Here is a 16,654-nt window from a genome sequence, read left to right on the forward strand (position 1 = left end):
AACTACCACTATCTGGGGGAAGTTGGGGATCTTTAGTTGTTGCTCAATTTGAATAATTTTATCTGATTTTGGATGAATTAAAAAAAATATTATGTGATGGTGTTACCATGTGCTGCATGGGTGTGTGTACCATATAATATGTGCCTATTGTGACTTGCAGATACAACACACCCGACAATGTTTATGGAAGCAGAAGAGAGTTGAATAATAATCAGAGGTTGCAAAGGAATCAGTTGTAGAGTTGGCAGCAGGAAGTACCAGAACCCTTCACTGAATCAAATGGACAGTGGCACTAAATCAATTAAACCCTTTGGAATTTTGGTAAATCAGTGCATCACTTTATTAATGTCTCTTCTCAACCTAAAACACGAATACAACAAAATTCTAATACATGTCTGTGTCACGTGTTATCTAATCAAATCCATGCCTTTTAAAAAAGCTTTTAATAAAGGCCATTGTCACAAACTAGGGTTGAGATAGACATAGCCATGAGGAGAACTCAGACATAGTCATGAGGAGTAAATGCAGAAGGAAAGAATAAAGGAACCTAATATCAAAATGTACTTAAACCTGCGTTTTTAACTACCATCACTGATCAATTCTTTACAGCTAGGTGGATAAGAAATTTAAGAGCCAACATTGATATGAAAAATCAGTCTGAGGAACATACAGTAAGCACCTCCTTAACTGAGGTAAAAGAGGGACCATTCACCCTCTTCTTTCCATCCCTATAACTATGTAGCATATTCATTCTGAATCACTTTTTGTGGATCATTCATTTGCTGGATGGGGAACGAAGCCCTCAAACTCATTTTGGACACCTCTGTTTCCATTAGACTATATATCCCAGGACTAGTCCCAGCCAGTAGGTCAGAGACGTAACTAGTCCTGAAACATCATGACTGCTGTGAAACATAGAAAACTGCCCTAAACTGTGCTTCTGTCCACAAGGTAGATTCCCCGCCTTCTCCACAATCACTCATAAATTATAAAATTTGAATAGAACTCTGTTTTAGTAAGAGACTAGAAAGGTGGCGGGACTGAACTGCAAACTCCTTACTTAGTAATTATCTTATTTCAGCAGAGGAAAAATCTCACTTTCAAGAGCCAAAGCAGAATTGCAAGGCAATAAGAAAGGTAGCCATGAACGAGTGGGAAAGATGGTTGCTGTTCCGATGTCAGGCACTTCCTCACAGAGCCACGCTTATTTAGTTTGTTTAGTTTCTTTTGCTTGTTTAGTTTGTTTAGTTTCTTGTTTCTTCACCCTTCTTGTTTCTTGTTTCTTCACGCTTGTTTAGTTTCTTTTGCTGCCACAGAACAACATCTGAAATTTCTCCTTCAGCATCAGTGTTTTGCTTCCACCACCCTGATCTACAATTATCGTGAGTCTTTCACCCTTTCAACAACAGAAGCAGCAACCTGACTCAGTGGCTGAAGTGTTCTTAGAAAGAGCTGCCTAAGGAAAAAAGATATAAACTGCAATGACATGAATGAGACATTGTAACAGATCACAGGGGGGACTTCTCCCTTTGTTTTTTGGGCTGTCCAAAAAGAAGATTTCTGATAGCCTGCCACCACAGGCTAATCTAACATTCTAGGTTGCTTGGAGGTTTCTAAGCCCTAATGCCAAGGACCCCTCCTTTCAGACCAGCTCTAGAAAAAAAATTAAATGGAAGATACCTTGGATTTACTTTCCCAAAGCCCAAAGAACACAAAATCTTACAGAACCTTGTGAACTACCCTTGGAACACAAGGGATAGCTTATCAAGTGGGCATGGGGAAGATTTTAGTGAGAAATTCGCTTTTAAAACAAAGCAGCCAAATGTCAAGGTACAAATAGTTTATTTGTGGGGGAAAGGGGAAGGCAACAATTACACACAGGCCTACAAATAAAATCAAACAAGTCAGTCTAACATAGCTAGATACATTTTACCTAATAAAGTAGAATCTTGGGTTTCAGAACATGTGCAGAATTCCTTGCAGAGAAGATAGGTTGAAGGAGAGCATGATCTCTGGACACCTGATTAGATGTTTCCAGGAAGACAAAGTGCATACTTCCCCTATGTATGGAAATCTGAGACCAGTAAAACCCACCTTCCATTCTAAGTTGGAGTATTGTTTTGTCCAATGGTGAGAGCAGCCACATCTCTGGTCAGTGGTTTATGTGGCCAATCAGACATTTACTAAGGGCACAATCCTATGCATGTTTACACATAAAAAAAGCCTACAACTCCCAGCATAACCTCCAGCCAGTCATGCTGGCTGGGGCATGCTGGGAATTGTAGGACTTTTTTTCTGTCTAAACATGCATAGGATTCCACCTTTAGAGGTGGTTTCTACTTTTTAAATGATCCTTGATTTACAATGCAAAAATTCCAACCAGATGGGTTATTGTGAAAAGGGCCAGTTCATATAATTGCAGCCAAGGAAATAAGCCATGGTGGCTTGTTAACCCCACTGTGCATGCCCAGCAACAGCCCATGGGTTATTTGAGGGTCACGCCCCCCTCAAACAAGCCATGCTGCCCATGTTTGAATGACATGGCAAGCTGCACCAGCGAGGTAGTTAGGCAAATCCAACCATGACCGGCATGCACAGCAGTGTTAACAAGCCACTGTGGCTTGTTAACCACGCCACAATCATGCAGACTGGGTCTATGTGTATTTAAAATAAAAACAGCACATTTCAGATAAGTGGTCTGACTGCAGACACACTAGCACTATTGGACTGTTCAGAATATAGGGTTCATCACAGATGTCCTTCCAAGTCATTGGGTTAGATCCAGACTTAGTCATGCTTAGAGCAGACTCACTGAAATAAATGGGACTTAGAATTAGTCATGATTTACTTATCCAATTGTTTTCAATGGGTTTACGCTAAGCATGAATAAGTCTGGATCCAACCCATTGTATTTAAGATTAAGAAGCAAGAAATGGGCAGACTGATCCACTGATTTCAATAGGCTGAGGCATGTCTAACTCTGCCTAGCACTGAGCTGTTAATTGTACGGATCAGCAATTTGTGGCATACAGGTAGAATCCAGTCAATGAAGGCTGACAGCTTGCCTTTTAACATAGCTATCCCATCCTATTACCATGCCTATCCTGGATCATCAGAGCACCCCCTCCCCAGGCAACAGCAAAGGCCAAGGAGAAAGAAATGGGTTACTCGCATGTGTGAATGTTGAACAATTATACAAGTATCTCTTTTAGCTTCTTTAATTTAGAAGCAACAGTTTACAATTATAACTTCTTTAATATATTTGGCAAAAATATCTACAATTTTGTTACAGGACAGAGTAACTGTTGTTTGAAATGGATTTGTAAAATATTATCCCTGACCTTTCTTGATTATTGTCTGTTCCATTGATTTCCATCCAAATGAATCTTCAGTTTTCCAAAGTATTCAGAGAGCAATTGGAAAGTTCTGAAAAAGAAACTATGGATTCCTCAGATAATTTAAACAGAGAAGAATTTGAATTATACTTGCTTTTTCGTAAACTTATATTTATAGATTGCATTCTATTTTGGCTTGTTTCAACTACATGTATTAAAGCCATAATTAGGAAACCTATCCAGAGGAGCCTGGGTAGCACCAGGAAGTAATAAGGCAGGCAGAACCCATAAACACATGTTATCATTAAATCTATATATACCACTCCTCCGTCTTTGGTCCCTGTCACATTGCAGTTCCCATACTTGATTTCTGCTCCTTTTCCTTAAATAGGGACATCTCTTTGCATGGACATTTCCTTCACCACCATCCCATCCCCTACACTCTGGTGTCCTGTGCAACTGACATGTTCAGGGCATGCCATATATAATGGGCATTGCTGAAAGACTTTACCCTGATGTCCAATTTCACTGGAGATCAGACATGGTGGGACGTTTATGTATTTCTTTATTATTACATGTATATCCCACCTTTTTTCCTCTTGCAAGGAACCCAGGGAGGCTTACATGGTCCTCTTCCTCTCTATTTTATTTCACAACAAACCTGTGAGGTAGGTTAGGCTGAGACAGTCAGTGACTGGCCCAAGTCATGCAGTGAACTTCATGGGGAGTAGAACCCAGATCTCCAGAGACCCAGACCATATACACACTGTCACAGAGCACTGAGGTATAGTAATATTGACTTACACAACATTGTTGTAAGGATTTCAGGAGTTGATCATGGCACACTGTTGGCGCAAAATGAACAAACAGCCTTGTGTCAATTTAAAGACTAAGAGATATAGGGTGCAATCCTATATATATATTTAGAAAAAAGCCAGCCATGCTGGGAATCGTAGGACTTTTTTCTGTCTAAACATGCATAGGATTGCACCCTTATCATGGCACACATTCTGGAGAAAGCTTAGGCCAAAATCAATTTGTTAAATCTTTAAGGCCGCAGACACAAGACTTGAACAGCCCAAGCCAATTGCTAAAAATAAAAAATCATTGTCTCAAATATGGCTTACTCCCAAGAAAGTGTGCATCAAAATCATCCTAACAGAACAATCCGATGCGTATCTACTCAGAAGAAAGTCTCACTGAGTTCGATGGGGCTTACTCCCAGCCAGGTAAGTGGGACTGCAGCCTAAGATGAGATATGTCAGCGAAGTCCTATACAGAAGTCTCGCTGCGTTCAGCGGGGCTTACTCCCTAGTATGCATGTGGGATTGCAGTAATGTTATATTAAACACATTAGATCGCTAGCCTGTCTGAGCAGGGCCTGCCTTCCTATGCGTTCTCTACAGCGCCTAGTTTTTTTGGGGCACAACAAATATCCTTATGATCTAGTAATAATACCTTGACGCTGGTGCCGCTTAAACCTTCCAGCGTCGGGAAAAGTGTAGTTGGTGGTGCAGTCATTGAGCAGCATCGTCACTACGGCCTCGGCAAGGAGGGATGAGGAGGGACGACGACCAGGGGGAGAGAACCTCCGCCGCGGCTCCTTCTCCCCCTGCGAAGCCGGCGGCGGCGGGGAGCGGCGGCGGGGCCTTCTTGCGTCACGCGAGCGAGCGAGGGCGGGCTGGCGAGGCGGCGGCTTCTTCCCGTCCCTCCGCTCGCCTGGGTTTCGGGACGCCCTAGTGCAACTCCGCCCCTGGATATGGGCGAACAGACGCGGAGGAGGCGAAGGGAAAGAGAAAGGCAGGCGGAAGGACCCGCCGGGGCTCCCTCAGCCTGGACTCTGCCTTGCGAGTTCAGGAGCTCCTTGCCTTCCGTCTGGCGAGCGCCCAGACCCCCTCAGGCGCTGGAGAAGAAGAGGTGGCGGCGGGCGGCTGGCTGAAAGAGGCGCAGGAGCCGCCGCCGCCGCCCTCCTGCTGTTCCTCCTCCCCCAGCGCCGCGGCCCAGTAGGAGGGACCCAGAGGCAGAGCAACCCGCCAGGGCTCATTCCCGGGTAGGGGGGAGACTCGCTGCCACAGCCCCGCCATGGCCACCAAGGTGAGGAGAAAGCGCCGCCGCCCCCAGCACGCTGCAGCCGCCCCTGAGGCTGCTTCCCTCCGCACCCCGCCCCAGACGCCAAGCCCCGGCTCTCGCGGCCCCGGCTCGCGCCGCCGACGCCCTCTTCATGTTTGCTTTTCAAAATAAGTCGGGCGCGACTCCGTCGTGGAGGGGGAGGTGGCCGGTAGTTTCTGAGGCAACGACTTGGAGGAAGGGAGCGGGGTGTCTCCAGGACTAGGAGAAAGCTGGAGGGCGCTTTGGAGGACTCGATTTGCCCACCGGCGCTGGGGGTCTAGTGCTGACTAGGGAGGGGGTATGTTAAAGGACGGTGTCTGAGGGGAAACCCCCCCCACACACACACACAGTTGAACTCAGGCTTCAGGAACTGTGGCTTCATTTGGTACGTTTTATATATTTTATCCCTGCAGACAGGCACATACATACGTTTGGGCCTTAGGCATACTTTCCTCTCTGGGGCAACAAGGAAGAGAAGGAGCTGGAGACAGTCTCCAAACTTTTGCGTGTTTCTAGAGTTTCGCCCCACTAGTGACATGTTCGTTAACTAATGGTAAATAGTGAAATGAACGACTAGGTAATGAGAAAGTTTTAACACAGCGTTCAATCCCCCCCCCAAAAAAAATCTGGCAGCAGTAGATTCTTGCCTTATTCCTCCATGAGTAACTTCCCAACTTCAGTGTTTGAAAAGAGTGTGCGATTGTTTAAGAACATACTCTCCAACTTCTGCCCATTTGTTGGTGTATCCATATTTTGTACACAGTACTTTTGAACACTCTCTGTCTGTACCTGTTTCTGGATGTCACAATGGTAGTATCTGTTGTGTGTTGTGATTCTGAAAAATTGCAGTTCTGACCATGATGCGGTGCAAACATTACATATCTGTAGTATCTTAACAGTGCAGTACTATACATGTTTACTTAGAAATAAGACCCATGGTGTTAAGTTGGACTTACTCGCTAGTAAGTGCTTTTAGGATTGCAGTGTGCTTTCTAGGTTATAGAAAAACATTCCACAATAATCTTGTGGGGAGGGGGAGGAGTGATAAGAATTCTCAAGGGAGCAGCCGATCAATATTAAGAAAGTGTACCAATTTTGTGGGAATGTATAAAAAGTATAATTGGTGTTCTTACTGTAAAATAAATGTTTAAATCCTACAGCTGCTTCATGCTGTTCTTGTTTTTATATTTAGCTCTAAGAGCAAGCTGTGAAACTGTCCACGAAGGGTTTTTAAATACATCCTCTTTTCTTCCCTTGATCTCATACATTAGTTTGAATCACAAGTGCTTGTTTACAACTAGTGTTTTGAAACTACACACAATGGAAAAATTGTGAATGTAGTTTACCTGTCCAAAAAAAGAAAAGCATGTGACTAGTCAGTAACTTTTTGATCTCTTCCTGTGTCTGTTTTGGAATTGCATTTTAAAACTTTAAGATTGAGCCCTAATTTAGTAATGCTTTTAAGCTTTTTTCCATCCAGTAAAAGCTGTAGACTTCTTTTTAATAAGAGAAATTTAATTTTTAAACTTTTCTTCAGTCTTTTAAACTGTAAAAAACAACAAATGTAGTCACTCAGTAAAATTAATTACTCATCTTATTACTATTATCTATCATTTGTGAAGCACTTCTATGTTGCAAAAGTGCTTTTAATGTCTTCATTGTGTTTCGTCCTACAACATCCCTGGGAGTTGTTGAAGGCTGAGAGATCTATAGCTTAACTCAATACATGGCAGGGGTAGAACTGAATTCACTCGGTCACAATGGCTGTGTTTGGACATCACTCCTGAAATGAGCTTCAATGAGTGTCAGGTTCACACACTCCCCTACCCCTCTCTGCTGTGACTGTGAGAAGGAAATTGGAAGCTGCAGATTAGTGTGACATCTGAACCATAAACTGTGGTCAATCTTAACTATGGTTAGTGGAAACAAGCCAGCTTTGTTAACCACGGTTTCAAGTTGGCTTGTTTCCACTAACCATAGTTAAGATTAATCACAGTTTGTTGGGTTCGAACAACATGGCAAACTGTGGATAATGTAAAATGAAGGTGAGCATTTCTGAACCGAAGGAGAGGGGGGAGTGTCCAATCCCAAGGATCGCTGAAGCTTATTCTTGTCATGCTACCAAACATCCAGTGGGCCTCATTCCTCTTCTTGAATATCATACCAGTTCAGGCAAAATTCCCAAGAAAATGCCTTCTGTTCCTGTGACCTTTTCTGACAACTAAGTAATCAGTTTCTTCAGAAATGGATGAAGGTCTTTGTAGTTTATCCTTTGTTTTTCAGTGCTCAGCATTCAAGCAGGAAAGGAAAAAATGAGTTCCAGTTTTTAAACGATTAATCACAAGGCACAATTGCTGAGTAATATCCTAGCCTCATCTGCAGCTATAGATAGCTTTTTTCCCTCTGAAGTATCTTTTTATGTTTTGTAACCAAAGAAGTAATATTTAAACTCCTTCAGTGTGAGTTTATGATTTTAAGGTAGATTTTATAAGATTCTATAAAATTTTATAGTTGAACATCCTTTGTTTTATTTTCTATATGATTAGTTTGGAATGTGCAGTTATTGGATCTCAGAAACAATTGTGAATAGTCCTGTGGAAATCAGAGTGATTTCATTTTGCTGCTAAACTTGGAAACGGATCAGGTTTTGTTTACTTTGCTGCTTGGGTTTTATACTATTTGAGTTGCTTTCCCTTCCTACTCCTGAATTGATTTATAACATAAAAGTAATTTTAATGTAATTTTATACATAGAATACTGTACAGACTAATACAATATTAAAAGCAATAATTTTAAGTATCTTTTGACAGTAGCTGTGTATGGTTCTGTATGAAATTAATGAAATAGCTTGGCTCCTTAAAGCGGGGGGGGGGGGAGAGAGAGAGAGATGCCCAGGATGGGAAATGCGTTTTTTCTTCAGTTACCAATATTTTGTGGGATTTTCTAATAATAGTTACTGACTTGCTTTGATAACTTCTTTTAAGTTAGGACTTTTGAGTCCTTCATTAAGGGTCTGCATACCATCTTTGGGGAAGGAGCTGGTATACACATGATCAATTTGCAGCTATTCTTGTATGTAATCAAGTGTTCAGCTTATTGGGTGGATGGTACTTGAGCTGGGCATAACAGTGAAGATGAGAGAAAGTAGGAATGCCTGCTGAAAGTTTTTAATATTTCTATGGGCCCTCATGCATAGCAGTGGCGTACATGCATGCTCACACACAGAATTTTTGTGTGCTCACCCACCACTGAGATGACTCTCACTGCAGGAGGGGGCAAAAGATAGAATAAGTTTGGAAGAGAAGCCAGAGTTTTCGATGCACTGTGCTTTTCGTACTTATCCTGGATAAAGTGGCATAGAGATAAGGATTCCACCCATAGGTAGGTTGCCTGCTACTTTGATCACAGCCATTCAGTAGCGCAGAGGCAGAAAACTGGAACTTGAATCAGATATACTGAAGGCCTAATTCTCCTGTCCATAAGCTATTTGACTTGTTTAGACCGTTGCACTTTGCTTGTAATGGATAATGTGAATGTTTTGAAATGGTTTAACTAACTGGATTATAAGTTGTTTTGCAGTGGAAGTAAATAAAGATGGTACCACTGCATTACCTAAGTATGTGACTTTTAGGAGATATGTAAAGGTATTGCTGGTTTTTAATGCCTTATGGTACTATGCTCTATTGACAGCACTTTGACACCAAACTGCATTTATAAAGCATATTTTAATACCATGGTGTAATGTGAATTTTCTTTTGCCAACTGTTGAAAGCCAAACCTATTGAAAGTTTTCCACTTAGGCAGTATCAGAAACACAGTCCAATCGCTGCTTATTTCCGTGTTTGGAATAGGCCATTGCACTGTGTTCAAAGGAAATGAAGGGTCATTGTTTCAATGCCAGACAAACGCAACTTCATTCTGTAAACATAGATGCTTGTGGCATCTTTTATTTGACTAGCTTTCTGGATGAAATTGCACTGTAAATGGTAGACCAAAAATATTTCTGAGGTTCTGGGACACATTCAGGAATAATAAAAGGTGAGATACTCCATTAGAATTAGGTGTTTGTCAATTATCTGAACACAGCAAATCCATAACAACTGTTTCCACAAATTGTTAATAGGCTTTCCCAAACTTCCCCAAATTCCAAAAGCAGTGCAGTCAGGCCGTCAAATCACTTAGAAAATGGTTACTTATAGCAGGCTTTCATTATTCTTCTAAGCACAGGGCTGTTGATTATGCTAAAAGGTAAAAGATGAAGAGCATAGTTAATAGGATATCCAATAATTAGAGGAATACGTCGCTTGGTATTTTAGCTCATCCTACCTCCAAGGATACTCTAACCACTATACAACACTTGCTTACCTTTTTATAGCACTTATTTCATCCTTATTGAATGCTGAACACTAAGAGCCAGGTCAGATATTTAAAATCTTCATAGGAGTATCAAGCGCTTTAGCACTGCATCTGTATGCACAACAGTAACATACCCCCAACATGCCCACAAATATAGCTGCAACTGCATGGAAATTCTTGTGTTCATGGCAGTTAATTTGTTTCTAGTATTGTGAAAAAGGCTGTTGGGAAATTGTGATTGTACCCATGGATACAGCAGGTCATGCATTATTGATTTCAGTGCAAATACATTCTGGGCTACTACAGGAGTTATATTCTTTGGAGAAGATTTTATTTTATGTCTGAACTACTCTCAGCATTATGCCATTTTTTTGTAACTACGGTAGTTCATTTTAACCATACACAAAATCTTTCAGTATCATGTTTCGCATGTCATTAGTAATATGTTGACTAAGAGAGAGCAACCCTATGGCCCCTAGATAGCATCTGGGGTGCCAAAGGATGATGCAGATCTCCTCCACGTCTGTAGACAGAGCTATGAGCATGGAGGAGGAGATCTGATTGTGGACCGTCCTTCTCCCACCCCGTTACTTGCAGGGGATACAATAGGCAGAGGGCTCTAAGCTCTGAGCCTTGTCTATCAGGAGCACAACCCATAGGACTGTGTCCTAAGTGGATTCACAATATATTATAAGACTTTAAAGTACCACTAAACTCTGTTGGAACACACTATATTGGCTACGCCTCTGGAATTAGCCATTCACAGTAGCATGAGACTTGCTCTCTGACTATAGGTCTCTTTAATGTGAATTCCATGGATTTATCCTGCAGGAAATAGATAGGACGGTCCTGTCCTACAGCAGGGCGTTAGACTAATAGCCTGTATCAGTTTCTTTCAACCTTATGAGACCTTGACGGTCCTAACAGATCTGAGCTCAAAGGGCAAAATCATGCTTTAAAACAACCTCTTAATTATGGCGAAGGAAGCTTTACTATGATCACTTCCTTGTTCACCCGAAGTTAATAGTTTTTAAACTGTAAGCACCAGAATAGCAAATCCCAAACATCTCACAGGCAACCTCTGGGGGAGATACAGGTACAGGCTGTACATCAGGGGTGCACAATCTTTTGGGCCCCAAGGTGTGTGATCTGGGGGGATTTTGGCAGATACTGCATTAGCAAAGACTTACCTTCTTGCTAGGAACTTGAATTAAGAATGTCAAAACACAATATATTCCACACTGTGCCATTTAGCCTTGCTTCAGGTATCAGCTGTATTTGCATTAAAAACTTGCTGTTGTAGTTAACAAAGCTACCAGAAACTTCATTGTGTTCTGTTCATATACCTGTTTATCCTCTTTTTAAACAAGCTCAAAAATGTGACCTCATATTCTTTCATTTTATTTTTATAGGCAAATCACTCTAGCCGCATAAGTGCTCTATTAGTCAATGTTGTTTACTCTTTAAATGCTATTAACGTTTGGATACTAATACCTGAAAAATGTCAGTATATCTACGTTACTGACTTGCCATAGCTTTCTCTTCTCTCCCTCTCCCCCTGCCTGCCAAATCCTGGGAATGGTAGAATCATAGAATAGTAGGGTTGGAAAGGGCCTACAAGACCATCGAGTCTAACCCCCTGCTCAGTGCAGGAATCCAAGTCAGAGCATCCCTGACAGATGGCTGTCCAGCCTCGTCTTGAATGCCTCCAGTGTGGGAGAGCCCACCAGCTCCCTAGGGAATTGGTTCCATTGTGCTTTTGCTCTAACAGTCAGGAAGTTTCTCCTGGTGTTCAGCCAGAATCTGGCTTCCTGTAACTTGAGCCCATTATTCTGTGTCCTGCACTCTGGGATGATAGAGAAGAGATGCTGGCCTTCCCCTCTGTGACAACCTTTCAAGTACTTGAAGAGCGCTATCATCTCTCCCCTCAGTCTTCTCTTCTCAAGGCTAAACATGCCCCGTTCTTTCAGTCTGTCTTCATAGGGCTTTGTTTCCAGTCCCCTGATCATCGTTGTTGTCCTCCTCTGAACCTTCTCCAGCTTGTCTGCATCCTTCTTAAAGTGTGGTGCCCAGAACTGGACACGGTACTCCAGATGAGGCCTAACCAGTGCTGAGTAGAGGGGAACTAGTACTTCCTTGGATTTGGAAGCTATGCTTCTATTACTGCAACCCAAAAGAGCATTTGCCTTTTTTGCAGCCACATCACATTGTTGGGTCATATTCAGCTTATGATATACAACAATTCCAAGATCCTACTCGCTTGTAGTGTTGTTGAACCACGTATCCCCCATCTTGTAACTGTGCATTTGGTTTCTTTTTCCTAGGTGCAGAACTTGGCATTTATCCCTATTAAATGTAATTCTGTTGTTTTCTGCCCAGCATTCCAGTCTATCAAGATCCCTTTGAATTTTGTTTCTGTTTGCCAAAGTATTAGCTATCCTGCCCAATTTTGTGTCATCTGCAGATTTGATCAGCATTCCCTGCCCCTCCTTCTCCAAGTCATTAATAAAAATGTTGAAGAGCACTGGGCCCAGGACTGAGCCCTGTGGTACCTTGCTCATTACCTCTTCCCAGTTTGAGAAGATCCCATTGATAAGCACTCTTTGAGTCCGATTCAGTAGCCAACTGTGGATCCACCTGCTTTTAGCTTCCCTCGCCAACCTCAGCTCATTCTCAGCTTTAGCCTTCCTGACGCCATCCCTGCAATTCTGTGCTACCTGCCTGTTCTCTTTCTTTGTTGCTTGGCCTTCTCCCCACTTCCTATATGTGTACCTTTTTGTTTTCAGGTCATCTCTTAGCTTTTTGTGAAGCCACATTGACTTCTTCTGTTGGCTTCCACCTTTTTTTCTTGTTGGAATTGTTTGTAATTGTGCCTTGAGAATTTTCTTTTTTAAAAACTTCCACCCATCTTGGACTCCTTTTCTCATTTGAGTCGCTTGCCATGGGACCTTACTGATCATTGTTCTGAGTTTATTAAAATCAGGTTTCCTAAAATCCAGGGTACACGTTCGGCTACACTCGGCTTTTGCTTCCTTTAGAACCAAGAACTCAAGTGTAACATGGTCGCTTTCCCCCAGAGTTCCTGTAACTGCTATTCTACCCACTAAGTCATCTCTGTTAGTTAGGATCAAGTCACGGATAGCCAATCCTCTAGTTCCTTCCTCTACTTTCTGTAGGAGGAAGTTATCCACCACACAAGTCAGGAATTTCCTAGAGGGACCACGTTTTGCAGAATTTGTCTCCCAACAAATATCGGGGAAATTGAAGTCCCCCATTACTACTACATCATGCTTCCTTGAAACATTGGCTGTTTGCTTTTCAAAAGTTTCATGCTCATCTTCTTGATTGGGTAGCCAGTAGTAGACTCTAACCACCATGTTCCTTTTATTCTTTGCTGCATTTATTTTAACCCAGATGCTCTCGATGGGGCTACCAAGCTCATTGTCCTGTATTTCTGTGCAGAGATAAGTATTTTAAGATATAGGGCAACCCCACCTCCCTTTCTTTTCCTCCTGTTCTTTTTGAACAAATTATATCCTTCAATTGGTAGTTTTTCAAATGGCAAGCACCAGAATACACCACCCTGGGAGGGTTCTCAGAGGGGAATTTTCTTTTGGATTCCAAGTCTCCTAACCCTCCCCCCCCCCCCCCGCTCTAACATATCCTGAAGAGAGGCAATGACTGTTACCCAGAAATCCTGTGCCTGTCTACTCAGAAGCAAGTTCTATTGAGCTCAATGGGGCTTATTCTCAAATGTATATAGGACTGCACTATTAATCACTTTGTATGTAGTGTAGATATACCCATAAGTGGTATAAGCATTTAAGGTATATGAATACTCCATTGAGAATTAAAGCCCACTCATTAATCCCTGCCAGTGGTTAATTTATTAAATGATGCCTGAAATTCACACCCTCCCTAACCTGGAAGTTCTTCTGCACTATCCCACAAGTTATGAGAGGTAAGTGGTTGCTCAGTGAGGGAAAAGTAATTTACATATCGTCAGAGGTATTCTGTTCCAAGGCTGAGGCTTGCATCAAATGTAGGTTTTTTAGCTGAGAACTGGTTAAGATTAAACCCTGACCCAACCTTTTCCATACAGCTGCTGACCTGGGGATGTTGGACAGGAAGGTGAGCTATATTCCTTTTCTAGTAGCCTTAGCTCTATTGAAGTCCTTATTTAGTAATGAATATTATGCCTGTATTTCGTCCAAATATATTGTGTATGCCACATTATGGTATAATTTACCCTGGTAACTACCAACTCTCTCCTGGAAATATCGTTCATAATTATCTCCTAGAAAATGCAGTTTGTAATTGACTTCTTCAAGGTAAAATGGTGGAAATGGTTGAGGGAGGAGAGGAAGAGATAGGATAGTAAAATAGTCTAGATGGCCAATGGTAGTTCCCAGTGCAGAAAACTTTGGCCAGACGGCTTGCATTGATCTAAGCCTTAAGATTCTAAGGGATTACACTGAAGCTGTTATGTTGAAGAAATGAAATATTTTAAAGTGGTTTTTGCTGTTAGGCTATTTTGGAGATTTGCACTAAAATCAGTTATATGGAAGTAACAAATGTAGAGAATGTCTGGAAGAGAAGCAAGAAGTGAGAGGCAGACAAAGGTAATATTTCAAAGCCACCTTCAACTTACCCCTGAAACAGCCCGTTTTAGAGTCTACCATTGGCAGGAACACTGCCAGCAGTAGATTTATGCCGGTGGAGTTTCCCACAGCCATAAGAGGGGCGGGCTCTGGGGTGGACATGCCTCCTACCTGTCAGAGCTGCTCTCTGGTGGAGGTGCCCCTCTGCCACATCCTAATCCCTCTTGGAGTTAGGATGTTGTTAGGATTGCTGTGCCTATTATTCTTAAATGATCAGGCAAATTTTTTGTTTCTCTGCAGGGCTGTTCACACAACATGCTAACCCGGTGGTCAAGTGTGGGTTGTTCTGAACCGTGGGTTGTTCGTTGAACCATGGGTAAGTGTGTTGTCTGAATGCAGCATATTTTCTGCAGAGTGGGTTATCATATTGTCTGAACTCAGCCCAGTGGCTTGTTAACCATGCAGTGTGGCTTGTTAACCATCCTGAACAACCCAACAATAAACCATAGGTTCTCAAAGTGGCTTGTTAGAGAAAATAAGCTATGCTGCACGGTTAACAAGTGACCCTGGCAGTGTTCAGACAGCACGACAACCCACAGTTCGACAAACAACCCACGGTTCAGAAAGATCCACTCAGAACCACTGAGTGTGGGTGAGTGTGTTGTGTGAACAGCCCCATTATGTCCATCTCTTATGCCAGAGGACAGGCCACCTGAAGTTTAATAATTGTAGGAAAGTGGTAGCATTAACAGGAGCCATAGGGATATTTCTCATCCCTCTGTGGCAAATTGTATTTGCTGGGAAGGGGGAGAAACATAGGAATGAGTATGTAGTTGGGTAACCTGACAGTTTTTGTTTGCTTTTAATGAAGGCAAACTTGGACTTTAGCTTTGACTTTGTTTGTGGTTGTGGTTCTTAATTTGATATTTTAAAATGTTGTAATGAACCAGTCTGTTATAGAACATTGTGTTGGATGTGAAAAGTCCAAGTTCAGTTCCCTGCTGATCTCTGAAGCACACTGGATGACCTTTGACAAGTTACTATCTTGTAACCTAACTTACCTGATCGGAATTACCATAGAACTAAATGGTAGTTCTCCAACCTGGCAGCCTCTAGCCTTCTCCAACCTGGTGGCCTCCTAATGTGCTGGACTACAACTCCCATCCCAGAGAGCATGGCCAGTGGCCAGTATCATGGGAACTGTAGTCCAACACATCCAGAGGGTACCAGGTTGGGGAAACATGGACTAAAATATCACTCAGAGCTCCTTGGAGGGAAAGTGGATACAAATGTAAGGACGCTGGAATTTTGTATTTTCTCAGAGTGGGGTAGGATCATCTTAAACTTTGCTATGTTCTCATTATATAGAAAGCCTAGGTCTAGAGTGCTGTGGGCGATGGGATGGCAAGGAATTGGTTGGGAAAAATGTACTGTTGTCTATATGTTACTTTGTATTGGAAGAGTTTTGTTTATTTATTTAAGCTGCTTCTGCACTTGACATCTCAGGATTTCCAAGTGGTTTACATAAAAACAACATACAATACAATAACGAATAGAAAAACAGTATAAAACAATAAATACCTTAAAAACAAAAAGCAGTAAACAAAACAACAAAAGCAGTAAAACAGCAGTGTCATGATCAGTTACAAGTCAAGGAAAACCTGAGTGCAGAAATGCTTTTTTCAAGAGGCATTTGAAGTTCGCCATAGTTTCTGCCTCTCGAACCACATGTGGGAGAGTGTTCCAGAGAATGGGTGCCACTACTGAGAAGGCCTGCTTATGTGCCATTACTTGATGACACACTGTTGATCATGGAGCGGCCAATAAAGCCTCCTCAGAAATTCTCAGGGGTTGATTTGGTGTATATAGGAGAAGGTGGTTAATTTGCCTATAACTTCGGGAGGGATTGTAGCTCAGTGGAAGAGCACATGCTTCGCATGCAAAAGGCCCCAGGTTCAATCCCTGGCATCTGCAGGTAAGGCTGGAAAACTCCTGCCTGAAATCCTGGAGAGCTGCAGCCAGTCAGTGTTGACAGAACTGCGTTAGATGGACTAATTGTCTGACTCAGTATAAGGCAGCTTCCTATGTTCAGCCCTCTAAAACTAGATTACATTTCACTGAAGAACTGTGGTGCTGAACAAGTTAATCTACCCCTTTTAAAGATATCTTCCCATAATTACAAAGGAATCTGTGAACAGGCATGAATTGATTTCAGATGATACAAAAATAATCTTCCTGGAACATGAGCACATT

The 16,654-nt window shown here is 42.2% G+C and overlaps 1 protein-coding gene and 1 long non-coding RNA gene across 10 annotated transcripts in view; one reads left to right on the forward strand and one right to left on the reverse strand.

The window, feature by feature from the left end:
- Positions 1-312: 312 nt before the first annotated feature.
- On the reverse strand, positions 313-4,966 carry LOC146359681 (uncharacterized). Its single transcript, XR_014786745.1, has 4 exons — positions 4,794-4,966; positions 4,140-4,180; positions 3,342-3,426; positions 313-1,456 (listed from the first exon to the last, which is right to left on the reverse strand). It is a non-coding gene; the product is annotated as an uncharacterized LOC146359681 (long non-coding RNA).
- Positions 4,967-5,104: 138 nt separating this feature from the next.
- SNX9 (sorting nexin 9) overlaps positions 5,105-16,654 on the forward strand; it is a 95,173-nt gene continuing 83,623 nt past the window's right edge. For 4 of the 9 annotated variants that reach the window (XM_084827909.1, XM_084827911.1, XM_084827904.1 and 1 more), the window contains exon 1: positions 5,105-5,429. In XM_084827909.1, the coding sequence (XP_084684035.1) occupies positions 5,418-5,429 (12 nt within the window). In that variant the 5' untranslated portion in view covers positions 5,105-5,417. Of the gene's footprint in view, positions 5,430-13,902; positions 13,932-16,654 lie in introns of all 9 variants that reach the window. The other 5 variants (XM_084827912.1, XM_084827905.1, XM_084827910.1 and 2 more) reach the window with 3 other exon arrangements.

Source organism: Heloderma suspectum, chromosome 1 (genome assembly GCF_057233095.1).
Source record: "Heloderma suspectum isolate Gila_16-S chromosome 1, 16-S_ref, whole genome shotgun sequence".
Lineage (NCBI taxonomy): Eukaryota > Metazoa > Chordata > Lepidosauria > Squamata > Helodermatidae > Heloderma > Heloderma suspectum.